This window comes from Cricetulus griseus, chromosome 2 (genome assembly GCF_003668045.3).
Source record: "Cricetulus griseus strain 17A/GY chromosome 2, alternate assembly CriGri-PICRH-1.0, whole genome shotgun sequence".
Taxonomy (NCBI): domain Eukaryota; kingdom Metazoa; phylum Chordata; class Mammalia; order Rodentia; family Cricetidae; genus Cricetulus; species Cricetulus griseus.
The window spans coordinates 195579275-195595781 of NC_048595.1; the positions used below are offsets into that span (position 1 = coordinate 195579275).

The 16507-nt window shown below is 38.4% G+C and overlaps 1 protein-coding gene across 2 annotated transcripts in view; it reads right to left on the bottom strand.

Annotated features, from left to right (window-relative positions):
- Positions 1-16507, bottom strand: part of Rbm27 (RNA binding motif protein 27) — a 67793-nt gene that overhangs the window by 7549 nt on the left and 43737 nt on the right. For both annotated transcript variants that reach the window (XM_027397993.1, XM_027397992.2), the window contains 7 exons: positions 15971-16267; positions 13670-13810; positions 10919-11038; positions 9909-9983; positions 9628-9792; positions 3852-3956; positions 3564-3752 (listed from right to left, as the gene is read on the bottom strand). In XM_027397993.1, coding sequence (XP_027253794.1) covers positions 3564-3752; positions 3852-3956; positions 9628-9792; positions 9909-9983; positions 10919-11038; positions 13670-13810; positions 15971-16267 — 1092 coding nt within the window. The remainder of the gene's footprint in view (positions 1-3563; positions 3753-3851; positions 3957-9627; positions 9793-9908; positions 9984-10918; positions 11039-13669; positions 13811-15970; positions 16268-16507) is intronic.

The window sequence follows — 16507 nt, forward strand, 5'->3', positions numbered from 1 at the left end:
TGCTGCTCCTCCTGAGGACCCACTTTCAGTTCCTACCATTCTCACAAACATTTGTAACTACAGCTCCAGGGAAGTGACGCCCTTTTCTAGCCTTGTTGGGTACCTGCATATATTCATGTATACAAGTATACACATAAATAAAATCTTTACAAAAAAAAGAAAAAACACCATCAAAAACTAGATCTCTACTGTCCTCAGATCCCTGTGACATAAACAATATATTCTTAAAAAGTTTTTCTTGCGCCAGGCGTTGGTGGCGCACTCCTTTAATCCCAGCACTCGGGAGGCAGAGGCAGGCAGATCTCTGTGAGTTCAAGGCTAGCCTGATCTCCAGAGCCAGGATAAGCTCCAAAGCTACACAGAGAAACCCTGTCTCAAAAAACCAAAAGAAAAAAAAAAGAAAAGAAAAGTTTTTCCTGAATTCATTGATTTAGATCCTTAAAATGTATTAAGTTCTACTCATGTATTATATTTCATACTTAAGAACTTTTGAAACTTATTATTTAATATGTAAAGTAATAAAATAACGTATGCCAGAGCTCTGTAAACTACAGTTCTCAAACCACATGTAACACAGAGCCTAATTTTGTTTTTTTCATTTTTGTGTGGTTGGTTTTTTGTTTTTGTTTTTTTCAAAGAGAGGGTTTCTCTGTGCAACAGTCCTAGCTGTTCTGGAATGCTTTGTAGGCCAGGCTGGCCTTGAACTCACAGAAATCCACCTGCCTCTGTCTCCTGAGTGCTGGGATTAAAGCCATGTGCCACCACCTTTGATTTTGTTTGTTTCTTTTTTTTTTTTAAGAGATGGCATTCTTGCCAGATGGTGGTGGTGACACACTCCTTCAATCCCATCACTCAGGAGGCAGAGGCAGGTAGATCCCTTGAGTTTGAAGCCAGCCTGGCCTACAGAGCGAGTGCCAGGATAGCTAGGGCTGTTACACAGGGAAAAAAAACCTGTCTCAAAAGGGGTTGGGGGTATTTCTCTGTTTTCTAGTCTCACATCTTGAACTAAAGTGACCCTTTTGCCTCAGGTCTTAAGTGCAAGGACATTAGGATACACTATTGTGACTTACTAAGCACCCTGCTTATGATGGGTTATGGACTAAAAACAGTTTGCACTTTACTAAGATGGTTATTAAAGGAAAAGGGGGAGACTATAGGTTTCATCATTTAGGAAGGAAGTTGAGGCAGGGATTTCATGAGTTTGAAACAAGCCTAAGCTACATTGTGAGTTCTAGGTCAGCAAGCATTATAGAGTGAAACCCAGTTTCAAAAACCAAACAAAGCCACTTTGGTGGTATACACCCATAAGTCTAGCACTAGGAGGAAGGATGAACAGGACATCTAGGTAAGTATTGGCCACACAGTAAGCTTGAGAGGTTAACCTGGACCGCATGAAATGATCTCAACAAATTGCAATGGCTACAAGGTAAGAAAGCATGTAAATAAAATGAACAAAGGGAGGAGAAGGCAGAAGAGAACCAGAGGAAATGAAAGTACAGGCAGGGGAAAGGAGAGTAGAAAACATGATGGATACCATCTGTAGACCACAGAAACCTATCATGTTTTACAACTTGACTCTTTGCAATATAAGTCTACCAACTTTTTAAAAATTATTTTATTCATATGTATGTGTGTGTGGGTCTGTTGAGTATATGCCTTGTGTCTACAGGTACCTAAGGGGGGGCAAAAGATTCTTTGGCACTAGATTTACAGGCACTTATGAGCTACATGGGTGCTAGAAACTGAACTTGGGTCCTCTTCAAGACCACGCCTTTAAGTCAGCAGTGGTGTCACACACCTTTAATTCCAGCACTTGTGAAGGTGGATCTCCGTGTTCAAGGCCAGCCTGGTCTACAGAGTAAGTTCTAGGATAACCAGAGCTATGGAGAGAGAACCAGATTCAACCACCATCCCAGGGAGAAGCAGGAAATGCTCTTGATTGCTGTGCCATCTCTCTAGGCCCAAAGTCTGCCAATTTTTGATACACACTATTAAGATCTATGTCCCTATGTTGTTATAGATAACCTGGACTGTATATTATATATTATATGTTTAGTTTTTGTTGATCTGTACATGTTCAGAGGTGAATTTGCTTGTGGAGAACTGAGACTGACATTGGTGTCTTTCCTGATACATTTTCCTATTTTTTTTTGAGACAGGAACTCTAACTGAACCCTGAGTTCAACAATAGGTTAGCCTGACCAGCTACAAGCCTCAGGGCTTGTCTCTGTTGCCCCAGCACTTGGATTATAAGTGTATGATGCTGGCCTAGATTTACAAGTCTGGTACGGATCTAGACTCAGTTCTTTGTTTTCCACCAACTGAAGTATCTCCCAGGCATGACCTACATACATTTCATGTGAGTTTTCCACCAACTGAAGTATCTCCCAGGCATGACCTACATACATTTCATGTGAGTGAGGCCTTCCTCATCATGATCTGCCTCACCATCTTTAACTCAGTATAGTTAGAAATACTTTTCTCAATTAAAATGTCCAGGGGTGGGGGAAAGGGGTCAGTGAAATGGCTCAGCAGGTAAAGGTGCTTGCTACCAAGCCTAATGATCCCAGTTTGATCCTGGGACCCATAAGATAGAAGAGAGAAACTCCCAAAAGTTGTTCTCTGATCCCCACATACATTTCGTGGTATATCACCCCACCCCAAAATAAATAAATAATGTAATTTGTAAAAAGCTGCCTGGGACTGGGGAACCTGGTTATCTTGCCTGTGTGTGGTACTTGTCATCTGTGTGATCATGGTGGGCAGTTTAAATTTGATTTTGAATCTGAAGAAAGACTTCCACTGACGACTAGGGATGAGGCTCAACCTGTACAGTGCTTGCCTAGGAAGCACAAATCCCTTAGTTAAATCCCCAGCACCACCTAAAACCAGGCACAGAGGTGCATACATGCCTGTAATCTGAGCATTTGCGAGATGGAAGCACAAGGATCAGAAATTCAAGGTTATCCTTGCTTACAAGGAGTTTTGAGGACAACCTGGGGTACTTGAGACCCTGTCTAACATTTTAAAAAAGAGTTTATGTATACAAATTCACATGTTTTTCATACTTACAGTCATTTAGCATTACATAAACCCATTTATGAAACTCTAATTCAGAAATGTCTACCAAATGAATTAGTAAATGGTTGGAAAAAGAATATACTGTACATGTTTATTTGTCCATAGCCAAACTCTATTTGATCTGTGTTAACACTGTATATAGAATAAACATGCTCACCACCCTTATAATTTAAGTCTTGTCTCTATTCCATATTAATTTGCTGCCTAGAAATACCTGGTAAACTGAAATAATCCTAAAATCAAATCTGGCTTTGGAACACTGTCCCGCTACAAATGTGTTTCTGAAGATTATTAGAGAATTTAAGAGCAAAACCTACTTACTGACTTCAAAAATACATTGATAAAAATTTGGTAGGGTCGAAAATTTAGCAACCAACATTTAGCTATCTTGTGGGTCCTAGAAATCATTTGATATTTATAGATTGTAACAAAGTGCTGAGTACATTGTTTTTAGAGTTACCATGAGTTAAAAGAAAACTTACTGAGAAATGCTGAAGCAATTCATCCTTTTCCTCCTCAATGAATCCTCCAACTGTGAGTGCTTTGGGGCGGTGGTCCACCACCATGTGATTTAGTGAACCCCTCCCTCTTCCTCGACCTCGGCCTCTTCCTCGACCTTGAGAGGACATGGTCTTTCCTCGCCCCACAGGTAAAATACCTAATCTTGCAGCCTAAATAAGAAGAAATAGAAGGGAATGTTAGATTAATCCTTCATAAGTAAATAAAGAGAAAAATCTATTTTTTGAGACATTATATAGGTTAAATCTCACCTCAACTTGTAACTGACTGAGCTTTTTTCGTAATTCTGTTGTGTCTTCTCCTGAAGACAGCCTCTTGTGGAGGTCCAGTTCAGTGTCTAGTAGCTCCTTCTGGGCCTGAAAAAAGTTAACAGTGAAAAAGGAGACTTCAGGTCTAAGATTTTATTCAGAGCATTACAGCTACACAATAGCCTGCTTCTCCTCTGAAAAAAACAAGATAGAAAAGACATGGGTGCTCTGAGGGAAGTTAACCAGATATAATACTGCAAACGAGTCAGCATAATGACTCCAATGGAAAGTTAAGTGTAAGGGCTAACCAAGCATCATAATGAAACATAAAAACCAAATAGAGCAAGTATTTATCAACTCTGTTCACACCTACAATCCTAGGAATCAGAGGTTAAGACAGGCATGTCTCAAATCAGAGCCATCCTAGGCTACAGAGAGAAACCCTGTCTTAAAACAATTACATTAATTAATTAAATAAAATATAAATAGTACAAAGAACAGTGCAGAATTACTTTCAGATTGGCAGACTGGATTCTCTAAGTATTGCCACTCTTTTTTATATAAGACAAATTATCAGTCTTCACTTTACATAGTGCTCAAGGAAGCCAAAAGAGTGTCAGCTTCCCTGGAAGACACAGCTGGGAGTCACTTGATATGGCTGCTGGGAACCAAATTTGGGTCCTCTGGAAGAATTGTATTTGTTCTTAAACACTGAGCTGTTTCTCTAGCCCCCTGTAATTTGCAAAAGGCACATATGGCTGGGGGTATGGTAACTGTATGCCTACAGACCGTCTCATTTAAAATAATTAGAAGGCTGAGTTGAAAGGATCACTAATACCTTGGCCAGCCTGCTCTACAGAGTGAGTTCCAGGAAAGCCCAAGCCAGGGACGTTACACAGAGAAACCCTGTCTCAACCCACCCCACCCCAAAAAAAATCCTACAAGTTGGAGGCCAACTTAAGTAATATCCAAAGACCTTTAATAGAAAGAGATAAAGACGGAGGGATGGAGGGAAGAGGGAGGGAGAGAGGGAAAGAGCCCTCATATGTTCTTTCTGGAACTGGAGAAAATATCAGTAATAGATCTGAATTTTATTTTAGAGAGTTTTTAAAATTTAGTTTTATTTTATTTGTGTGTTTTGTTTGCCTAGACCTATGTGCCTGGTGTTCAGGGAGTCAGAAGAGGGCACGGATCCCTTGTAACTCGAAGTACAGGTGGTTATGAGCTATCATGTGGGTGCTGAGAACCAAACCTGGGTCCTCCTCAAGAGCATCAAGTGTTCTTAACCAATGAGCTATCTTTCCAGCCCCTGGATTCATATTTTTCAAAGCCTGTTCTCCTTACAGAAGTATGTGTCACCATGCCTGGCTTTCAAAAAGGAATCTTATCAGAAAAATCATCTACCATGACCAAGTAGGATTCATCCCAGAGATGCAGGGATGGTTTATCATATGAAAATCCGCCAATGTAATCCACCATATAAACAAACTAAAAGAAAACACAAGATAATCTCATTAGACGCTGAAAAAGCCTTTGACAAAATTCAACACCCCTTTATAATAAAGGTGTTGAGAGAATAGGGATACAAAGAACATACCTAAACATAATAAAGGCAATATACAGTAAGCCAACAGCCAACATCAAACTAAATGGAGAGAAACTCAAAAGTGATCCCATTGAAATCAAGAAAAAGACAAAGCTATTCACCTCTCAATATCTATCCAATACAGACAGTATTTGAAGTTCTAGCTAGAGCAACAGACAACAAAAGGAGATCAAGGGGATACAAATTGGAAAAGAAGAAGTCAAACTCCTGCTATTTGCTGATGGTATGATAGTTTACAAAAGTGGCCCCAAAAATTCTACCAGGGAACTCCTATAACTGATAAATATCTTCAGTAATGTAGCAGAATACAAGATTAACTCAAAAAAAGTAGTCCTCCTATAAATGGATGATAAACAGGCTAAGAAAGAAATCAGAGAAACATCACCCTCTACAATAGCCACAAAAACCATAAAATATCTTGGGGTAACTCTAACCAACAAGTGAAAGACCTGTATAAGAAGATCTTTAAATCTATAAAGAAAAAAATTAAAGAAGATATCAGAAAATGGAAAGATCTCCCAAGCTCTTGGATAGGTAGGCTCAACATAGTAAAAATGGCAATCTTGCCAAAAGCAATCTACAGATTCAATACAATCCCCATCAAAATCTCAGTACAATTCTTCACAGACCTCAAAAGAACAATACTCAACTTCATATGGAAAAACAAAAAGCCCATGATAGCCAATACAACCCTGAACAATAAAGGACCACCTGAGGGCATCATAACCCCTGATTTCAAGCTCTATTATAGAGCTATAGTAATGAAAACAACTTGGTATTGGCATAAAAACAGACAAGTGGACCAATGGAATTGAACTGAAGATCCTGATATCAACCTACATACCTATGAACACCTGATTTTGTGACAAACAAGCTAAAACTATAAAATGGAAAAAAGAAAATATATTCAACAGATGGTGCTGTCGACGTGTGGAAAAATGCAAATAGATCCATATCTATCACCATGCATAAAACTCAAGTCCAAATGGATCAAAGACCTCAATATAAATCCATCCACACTGAACCTCATAGAAGAGAAATACCCTTGAACACATAGGCACAAGAAACCACTTCCTAAACAGACCACCAGTAGTAGAGACACTGAAAGCAACATTAATAAATGGGACCTCCTGAAACTGAGAAGCTTCTATAAAGCAAAGGACAGGGTCAACAAGAAAAAATGGCTGCCTACAGAATGGGGAAAGATCTTCACAAACCCCATATCTGACAGGGGGCTGACTAATCTCCAAAATATACAAAGAACTCAAGAAATTAGACATCAAACTACCAAATAATCAATTAAAAACAGCTCTAAACAGAATTCTCAACAATTTCAAATCCTTAGTCATCAGGGAAATGCAAATCAGAACAACTCTGAGATTCCATCTCACCCTGATCAGAATGGCTAAGATCAAAAATACTGATGACAACTTATGCTGGAGAGGATGTGTGGTAAGAAGAAAACTCCTCCATTGCTGGTGGGAGTGCAAACTTTACAGCCTTTGTGGAAATCAGTACGACAATTTCTCAGAAAATTAGGGGTCAACCTAGCTCAAGACCCTGCAAATACCACTTTGGGCATATACCCAAAAGAGGCACATTCACACCACAAGGACATTAGCTCAGCTATGTTCACAGCAACATTATTGATAATAGCCAGAACCTGGAAACAACTTAGATGCCCCTCAACAGAATAGATAAAGAAAATGTGGTACATTTACACAATGGAGTACTACTCAGCGGTAAGAAACAATGACATCCTGAAATTTGCAGGCAAATGGACAGACCTAGAAAAAAACTATCCTGAGTGAGATAACCCAGACCCAGATAGATATATAAAGTATGTACTTACTTATAAGTGGATACCAGACACAAACCAAATGATACCCAGCCTACAATCCACAACCCCAGAAGCTAGAACCCTCTTCCAGAAACAGATGGAAGCAAATGCAGAAATCAACAACTAACCATTGGGCCAAGCTCCTGGAGTACAATTAAAGTGAGGAAGGAACAATAATATAAACAAAGGAGTCAAGACCATGATGGGGAAACCCACAGAATCAGCTAACCCTAGCTAGTGAAGAGACCACTGACTCTGGTCTGACAAAGGCAGAACCTGCATAAGACTGAACTAGACTCCATTCACAAAAGTGAATGGTGGAAATTAATAGAGTTGACAATGGTGCAGCTGGGACAATATATGAGGCCACTGGCAGTGGGTCCAGGATCTAACTCTAAATGCACAAACTGACTTTAGTGGAGCCCATTCTATATGGAGAGATACCTTGGTTAGCCTGTGTGAGGGTGTGAGGAGTGGTGTTAGTCCTGCCTCCACGAGATGATGGGACAGATTTGGTAGACTTCCTAGGGGAGGCCTTACCCTCTCTGAGGAGCAGATGGGAAGTAGGGGGAAGAGAGGCAGAATGGGTGGAGTGAGAACTGGGATTCAAATGTAAAAATAAACAAACAAAAGATTTTTTTTTTTAAAGACAGAGTTCATGTAGTCCAAGCTGGCCTGGAAGTCACTACATAACTGAGGCTTGTTATGAACATCTCCTTGCTTCTGCTCCCAGTACTAGAAATACAGTGTTTTTCTACATCCAGCTTTCAAAAGAAATCCTGATGAAGGATTTAGCCTTTCAAAACAAAACAAACCCACGTATTTGTTTAGAGTGTACATGTGACACAGTACACATGTGGAGGTGAAAGTACAACCTGTGGGACTCAGTATTCTCTATCCACCATTCACTTCTGTGAATGGAAGTTAGGTCCTCAGGCTTTGCAGAAAACCCATTGAGCCATCTCAGCAGCCCAATAATTTATTTTTACATTAATAAAAGTATAATTTCAAATATACTGTATATGTTTTTATATAAATGTATAGACATACATAATAAGTTCATTTGCATTTCTTCAAGGGCTGAAAGTAATCTAAAAGATCCCAATACAGAGCTATGATACAATGAAACTTCTGTACAAAGCAAAGCAAGTGCTTTGCTAGGGTTAAGAAATTAACAGGTTAATAAAATTAGAGTTAACTGGATCAAGAACTTCTCTTTTTGTTTTTGTTTTTTCAAGCCAAATCTAAAGCAAGCTTTAAATACTGGCCAGATTGCTAGACTCTGCCAGATCCATTCCAGGGTTCCCAAGAAATGGCCATGATTACTCCCTTAATTAGCACGTTACATCTTTACTCTTGTCAAAATCAATGGTTATGTTTAATTAGTAAGAAATCATAACATAGCTGAGAATAGGAAATTTTTTTCATTCTTATATTGTATCAATTTTTTTCTTCAACACAGAGAACTAAATATTCAATTTAAAGTGCTGAGTGCACTTGCCTGACATATACAATGCCCTAGGTCAGTTCCCAGCACTGGGTGCGGTGACAAGTTGATGATACTGGAGGAGGCATAAGGAGGTTCAAAATTGTTATGCCACATAGTGAATTTGAGACCAGCCTGGGGTATATAAGACCCTATTTCAAAAATAATAATCATATATATTTTTTTAACTTATCCTACAGCAGTGGTAGTGCATGCTTTTAATCCTAGCACTCAGGAAGCAGAGGCAGCCTGATCTACAGAGTGAATTTCATGACAGCCAAGGCCACACAGAGAAATCTTGTCTCAGGGTAAAAAACAAATCAAAAAACACAAAAACCCAAATCCTATCTCACATCACAGTAGCACGTGTCTGTAACGACTACAATCAGATAGTAAAGCAGGAGGATAACAAATTCAAGGCTACCCTAGGCTACATAGTGAGTCTCCATTTCAAACAAACCACACATATTAAACAAAGACACTTCTGCAGAACAAAAAAGAAACCACATCTTCCCTGAAAACAAAATTTTAGGGCTTAAAAAATATAAAAGGCAAAACCGACAGCTCATTAGGGCTGGTTTATATGTATACCCATTGGTACAACACCTGTTTAAAATGTACTTGGCTTGAGGTCTACCTGAGCACCAGCATTATCCAAGCACGATTTTAAACTTATTGCATTAGTGAAAATGCATTATTCTCTAACAACCTGCTTCTCTCCATTAGTCCAGTAGTAACTTTACCAGCTAGTTTGGGGGCTGCCCGTGGGTCACACTGCACTTTCAAAGGGCCAAGCACATCACAGATAATCCTGTAAGTCTGCTAGAGGAGAAATGCAACTGGATACCTCTGTCTTTGTCTTCACTTTGGATGGTGTGGAGACTGCAGAAGATGTTTTTAATTCATCTTTCAATTGTGAGATCTTCTCTCCCAGTTCTTTCAAGGTCTTCATTATATTTGCTCTTTCTTCTGGCTTCATGTTTTTGTTTTTTTCTAGCTTAGAGATTAGCATCTACAAAACAGTAAGTCTATACTAAGTAAATTTAAGCCCTAAAATCTTAATATTAAAACCTTGTACATCAATTCTACATGAAATTCCAGAATGCAAAGGATGAGTTCTTACTCTACCTTCTGGCATTCTATTTGCTTTTCCAACATTTCTTGCCTCTTTTTCCTCATGTCTTGCTGTAACTTCATTGCTTCCTGAATAAGATAAAGAAGGAAAACAGTATGTATTTAAAAAATAAAATCTGCCAATGATACATTCCCAATTTATTTCTTCTCTGAAATGGATTTTCCCTCCTAAATCAAAAGCAGCTGGAGGGTGGGTGTGGCTACTTCATGCCTATAAACTCAGGACTCAAAAGATTGAAGCCAGAAAGATCATGAATTGGAGATCAGCCTGGGCTACACAGGGAGAACCTGTCTAAAAACCAAACCAAACAAACAAAAAAGAAACCCTAAAATCAGAAATGAAGCCTTTGAATATATTTTCCCAACAATTCCAGTCTAACTACTTTATATCTATACTTTGTATCTTTAAAGAAAAGCAAACTGTTTTCACTTTCCATATAATAGGCCAAATCCTTATTTCTAAAGCTTAAAGTTTTAAAAATACAAGATACAGCTATAAGCTAGGAATAATCAGGATTCAAAAACTCTTGGTGGTGGTGGTGGTGGTGGTGGTGGTGGTGGTGGTGGTGGTGGTGGTGGTGGTGGTGGTGGTGGTGTGCACGCCTTTAATCCTAGCACTTGGGAGGCAGAGGCAGGAGGATCTCTGAGTACGAGACCAGCCTGTTAACAAAGCGAGTTCCAGGATAACCTGGACTGCACAAGACCCTGACTTGAAAACACATACCTTGCAAAAGAGAAAAAGAAATACAACATATAAAAAATATTAGTAGTTATAGCTCACTGTGCTTAAGGCCCTTGATTTAATGCTCAGAACCAAACAAAATCTATCCCTTGTATTTAATGTGGCTACTAAAGGCAACTGTCAAGCATTTTTAGTCTGTCCATCATTTTTAAGTGTATTAAATGAGGAGAAAGTACTGCATGTCGGGTAGCTGCTCTACATAACATGAGTATGAAGGTGTTAACACTGAAGAACTAACAGGCAGAAGAATGTGAACCATTACCTGTTTCTTCTTAAGAACTTCTTGAACATCATGAGATTTCGACCCTGAGCAAAGTTTAGAAGGTGCCTTTAAGTTTGAGGAGCTGTAAATTGGTTTTGCATGACCTGGAGTAGAAAATACCTAAAAAAAAAAGAAAAAAAAAAAAGAGAGAGAGAGAGAAAGAAAGAAAGAAAGAAAGAAAGAAAGAAAGAAAGGAAGGAAGGAAGGAAGGAAGGAAGGAAAACCAAAATAATAACACCTAAGTATGATTAAATTAAATCTTAAAAATGTTTAAGATCATTTTCAGAATAACTGCTTCTACTCAAGACAAACTTGGGGGATAGGAGGGTCAAGACAGGGTTACTCCACGTAGCCCAGGCTGTCCTGGAACTTGCTTTACAGACCAGACTGGCCTCAAACTAGAGATCAGCCTGCCTCTGCCTAGAGAGTGCTGGGATTAAAAGGCATGGGCTACCAGTGCCCAGCTTAGACAACAGTTTTTTTTGTATTTAAAAACTTCAATAGCTGGATATGGTGCCTTTAATCTCTCTGTGTCTTCTAGGTCAGTCTGGTCTATATTATTTACCTTGTCTCAAACAAACAAACAAACAAACACATTTCATACATAAAAGCTAGTTCTTTGTAAATCCAATTGTACCTCAAAAGACAAAAAATTATTTTTAACAAAATACTCTGTTTCTTAATAAAATGCCATGTTTCCTTCCTTTTACATTTTAATTATGAGAAAAAGAATAGCAATCCTCTAGCCAGGTGGTGGTAGCAAAGCACAACTTTAGTCCCAGCACTTGAGAGGCAGAGGCAGGCTGATCTCTGTGAGTTCGAGACCAGTCTGGTCTACAAAGTGAGTTCCAGGACAAGCTTCAAAGCTAGACAGAAAAACCCTGTCTTCAAAATCAAACAAACAAAAAGAATAGCAGTTCTCAACCACAAGAGATGGCCTGCTACTAAGACTTTAGTGTTCTTCTATTAAGTACAATATCACAAATTGCCCACATCAGACAAGGTTACTGTCATGACTATAATAAATCAAGACATAATCTAGATAATTCCATAATCATGAGAAAACAGACAAAAATGTCAACACTTTCCAAACCATAAAAATTATTAAACATCTCTCCACCAAGACTAATGATTATTGCTTCTCAAAATTTTAATAAAAATACATTTTAAAAAATCTTATTTTATTTATATCCCCAACTACTATGGCAAACATTTTATTGTTTCACTAATTATAGTTCAACCCTAAAAGACATGAATTCTTTTTTCCCAACAAATCAACATGCTATCATCACACTTAAAGTCAATTGACTTTTCTTTTTATTAAATTACTTAACTTACTCATTTGTGTGTGTGTGTGTTTTTTTTTTCCAGACAAGGTATTACTAAGAATGTCAGGCTAGCAGTTAATTTACTGCTTCTCCTGCCCCAGCCTCCTGGGTGCCAACTATATACTTTAAAATTCATTTTGTTCAGTTTACTATGCCCTAAAACACACAAAGAAAAAGTAATCCTCATTCCTTTGTAAGTTAAATGCATTTTACTGTATGGAAACACTGCATTTTAGGAAATTAGTCCCTTGCTGATATAAATTTGGGGATTTCCATAATTATAGAGAGCTTACAATTAGTAGTAGCTTAAACACAAGTACTTTACATTTTGGACAGCATATATCTGGTGCAAATTCTTAGAAAAAGAATATATTACACACATATTTTTGACAAACAATGTCAAATTTCATTTTATGAGGGTTAAATCATCTAGTATTTTCATCAGCATTTAAATTTCAAGTACATTTGGGATTAAATAATGTAATTTCTGAAAAAGAATAAAATTTTATCTTTTCTATATGGCTACCCACTTATACTAACTGATCTGATACTAGCTAGTCAATATAATAAATTCCTTTTGCAATGAATTCTATTTGAGATTTTCTGTTCTGTTTTGCTGATTTGTTAATTCCTGTGCCACCATCAAAGTGGTTTAGTAACAGACCTTATAGTAGTTTTTGGACTATCCCCCATCACTTTTCTTTTTCCGAGTTCCTCTGGCTATCTATAATAACCACTACACTAGAGTTACTGCACAGGTATATTCCTAAAAGCAAAAGAAAGACATTCACTTGATTTTATGACAGAATTTCATTGTTTTAAGATTCTATTTTTAATTTAATTTAATGTGTGTGCATGTGTGTTTGTGCATGTGCATGCAGTGCCCACTGAGGCCAGAAGAGGGTGTCAGATCCCTGGGAGCAAGTTATAATTGTCAGTTGCTAAATATACGTGCTAAGAACCAAACTCAGGTCACCTTTAAAGCCATCTCCCTAGCCTTCACTAGGTTCTTAGTTACACCTAAAAGGGAAAATGAGAACAAGATGTGATAGTACATGTCTTTAATATCAGCACTTGGGAGGGTGAACAGCAAGATCACGAGCAGAAGCTAGCCTGGGCTACGTAGTCAGAATTTGTCTCAAAAAAAGGGGGTGGCGGTAATGGGGAAGAGGGTGGATTATTAAGGACATCTACCTATTAATAAACAGCTAAAGGCCAAAATTCTCTAATTCTTAGATAGCTCTATAAAAAAAAAAAAAAAAAAAAAAAAAGGAAAAAGAAAAAAAGAAATTAGGGAAGCACACTTAGGTCAAGAGGCATGATTGTCTCGTTGGGAAAGGGACTACAAATCTTAATGGTAATGAATTTTTGTGACACTGTATGAATGACTCTAAATATACATTGAAGTCTCAGGAATGCATACCGGGCTGTCCTCTCCAGAACCACTGGACTGATTTAGCAAGTGAGGTGTGTCACTCTGGTTAGTGCTTGCATGTCCAAGACGATGTTTAACAGGAACTTTGTTAAGAACGTAGGCACCAGAGGTCTGTGGTTTACCCATCATCTGCAAAGACAAAATAAACACCTATGTGACATAAGCTTTAAAACACACCTAAGAATGATATAAATTTAAGAGAGAAGTTGAAGTGAGGTGCTTTAACTACCTTTAAGACTGTACTTTTTAAGGCATTACAAATATAAAGATGGATTTACTATCCATATTGTTTTGGATGTCTAACACATGTCATAACAACTGGGAGGAGCTCACTAGTATAGCATGTGCACAAGTCCTTTGATTCGATCATTAGTTCCAAAAATAACCTATTTCACAGTTGTACAGACACACACACAGTCACATACACATATACCCCACTCCTGTAACTTTTAAAAATCTTCTCCAGTATACAATGTTTTGGACATAGGATTTTTTTAACAGTATAAATAGAAGTGACATGGGGGTGCTGGAGATATGGCTCAGAGGTTAAGAGCACTGGCTGCTCTTCCAGAGGTCCTGAGTTCAATTCCCAGCAACCGCATTGTCGCTCACAACCATCTGTAATGAAATCTGGTGCCCTCTTCTGGCATGCAGGGAGAACACAGTATACATAATAATAAATGAATAAAATTAAAAAAAAATAGAAGTGACATGAAAAGACAATCTTTGGCTACATTCTTTCATCATTCATCCAACATCTACAAGTGTTCACATTTGGATCCAAATATGAAACAACACAAACAAAAATATACAGTTAGATTCTAATGAGCAGAAATAATTAATAGAATTGAGACTATATACTGTAAAGAATATATACATGCATATATTTTTCAATGTTTTGAAATAGGAACTTGCTATGTAGCACAGGCTGGCCTCAAACTCACAAGCCAGTCTCAGTGCCCTGCTTGCTTGCTTGCTTGCTTGCTTTTGGTTTTTCATCAGAACATATCTACCCTAAAGTTGGTAACTTAGATGAAAATTATTACTGTCAATATCTGAAGTGCTCTAATGCACAGTGCTTAGCTGTTTCCTTTTACTTATTCATTCAAATGCTTTAGGAAATATGTATACACCAGGCATTATTCATTTTTTTAAGCACCAAGGACAAAATAAATGAAAAAAATCAAAACCCTAATTCTTGACCAGACATGACCAGACAGAAGCACGTCCAGTGCTTCTGAAGCCAGGATAGAGGATCATATCAAGGCCAACCAAAGCTACAAACTGAAAACTCCTCTCAAAAATACAAAACAGAATTTTACTTTTTGTTTGCCTGTTCTTGGTTTTTGATTTTGTTTTTTTGTTTTTTGTTTTTCTTGCTGTTGTCATTATTTCCAAGACAGGGTTTCTCTGTGTAAGTCATGGCTGTCCTGGAACTAGGTATGTAGACCAAGTTGACCTCGAGATCTGCCTGACTCTACCTTCCAAGGATGGGATTAAAGGCGTGTGCCAACGCCACCACAAGCCAGCCTCCATTTCAGTTTTTAAAGAGGTAAAATTGTCTGCATGGGAAAGGGTAGAACAAATGGGTGGATATGAAAGTGACTAATTTTAATATCAAACAAAATAGATCAGGATTCAGAATTTAGTGGTAGATAGTGCATATGCCTTGCTGTAGATACCTCTTAAATATTGTATTTAAAAAGCTCCTATCTACAGACCTACTCTGTCCTACAGGTAAAGCTAAACAAATTACACCTAAGTGAGCCACCCAGTTATAGAACAGCTCCTTTAGCTTTAAGATACTGCAAAGCTTTTGAAGTAGATTCCTGGGCATTTCCTGAAGGAATTGATTCAGAAGGTGAGGGGGTAGGTAAAAGCAGAACTAGAGTTTAGATCCCCATATCACATAAAAAGCCAGGCAGGCAAGCTTAGATTCCCACAGCCACATAAAAGCCACCTATAATCCCAGTATTAAGGAAGAAACAAAAGGATCCTTAGGAAGCTGGTCAGAGGATCAACAAAGACACACAATGTCAAGTTTGGGCCTATACCCACCCACATCACCCACCCACACATACCCACACCAAATAATTACTTAGTTACTTAACTAAAGGTGTGTGAGGTCAAAGAATCTGTACTTCTATAATAATGAGGTCTTAGGAAACTAGATAGATAATGCTGGTTTATATATCAAACCATGAGCAACTCTAACATGGAAGGTGTCAGGGCTGTGAGTTGGAAAATACTGGCTGGAAGTGAGACTAGAATGTTAGTAAACATGATTACCTTCTGGATACCTCCATGGACTGATGCGGGAGAAGACTGGGTCACCATCACCTGCTGTGGATGAAGATGCTGTGGTAGGCTATGGTGCTGCTGTGAAAGGTGACTCAGGGTATGCTGCTGTTGTAGGAGGAGCTGTGCTGGGGACTGGAGTGCTGGTTGCTCATTGTTCTCTCTATGCCACAGGACTCGGATGAAGCGATTGTTCAAAACTGCTTCTGTGCTAGAAATAGCTTTCCTGGCCTCCTCATTGGTAAGGTATTGGATGAGTGCTGCTTCTGGATCACCCTTAAATGCAACCTTTAAGGAAAATAATGAGAACAATTCAAACGTGGACAGTAGTTAAATATGTGTGGTTCAGTACTATGAATTAATTTTGTGCCTCCAAAGTCTTATGTTGAAACCCTAGCCCTCAATGGAGAACAGGGTTAGGGAAAAACAGTGAGAAACCAAGTGTCTACAAGCTAAGAAGGCATCCCTCTGAAGCAAATGAGTAGAAGTAGCATTAGATCCCAGGCAGCTGTGAGCACCCCCCAATGT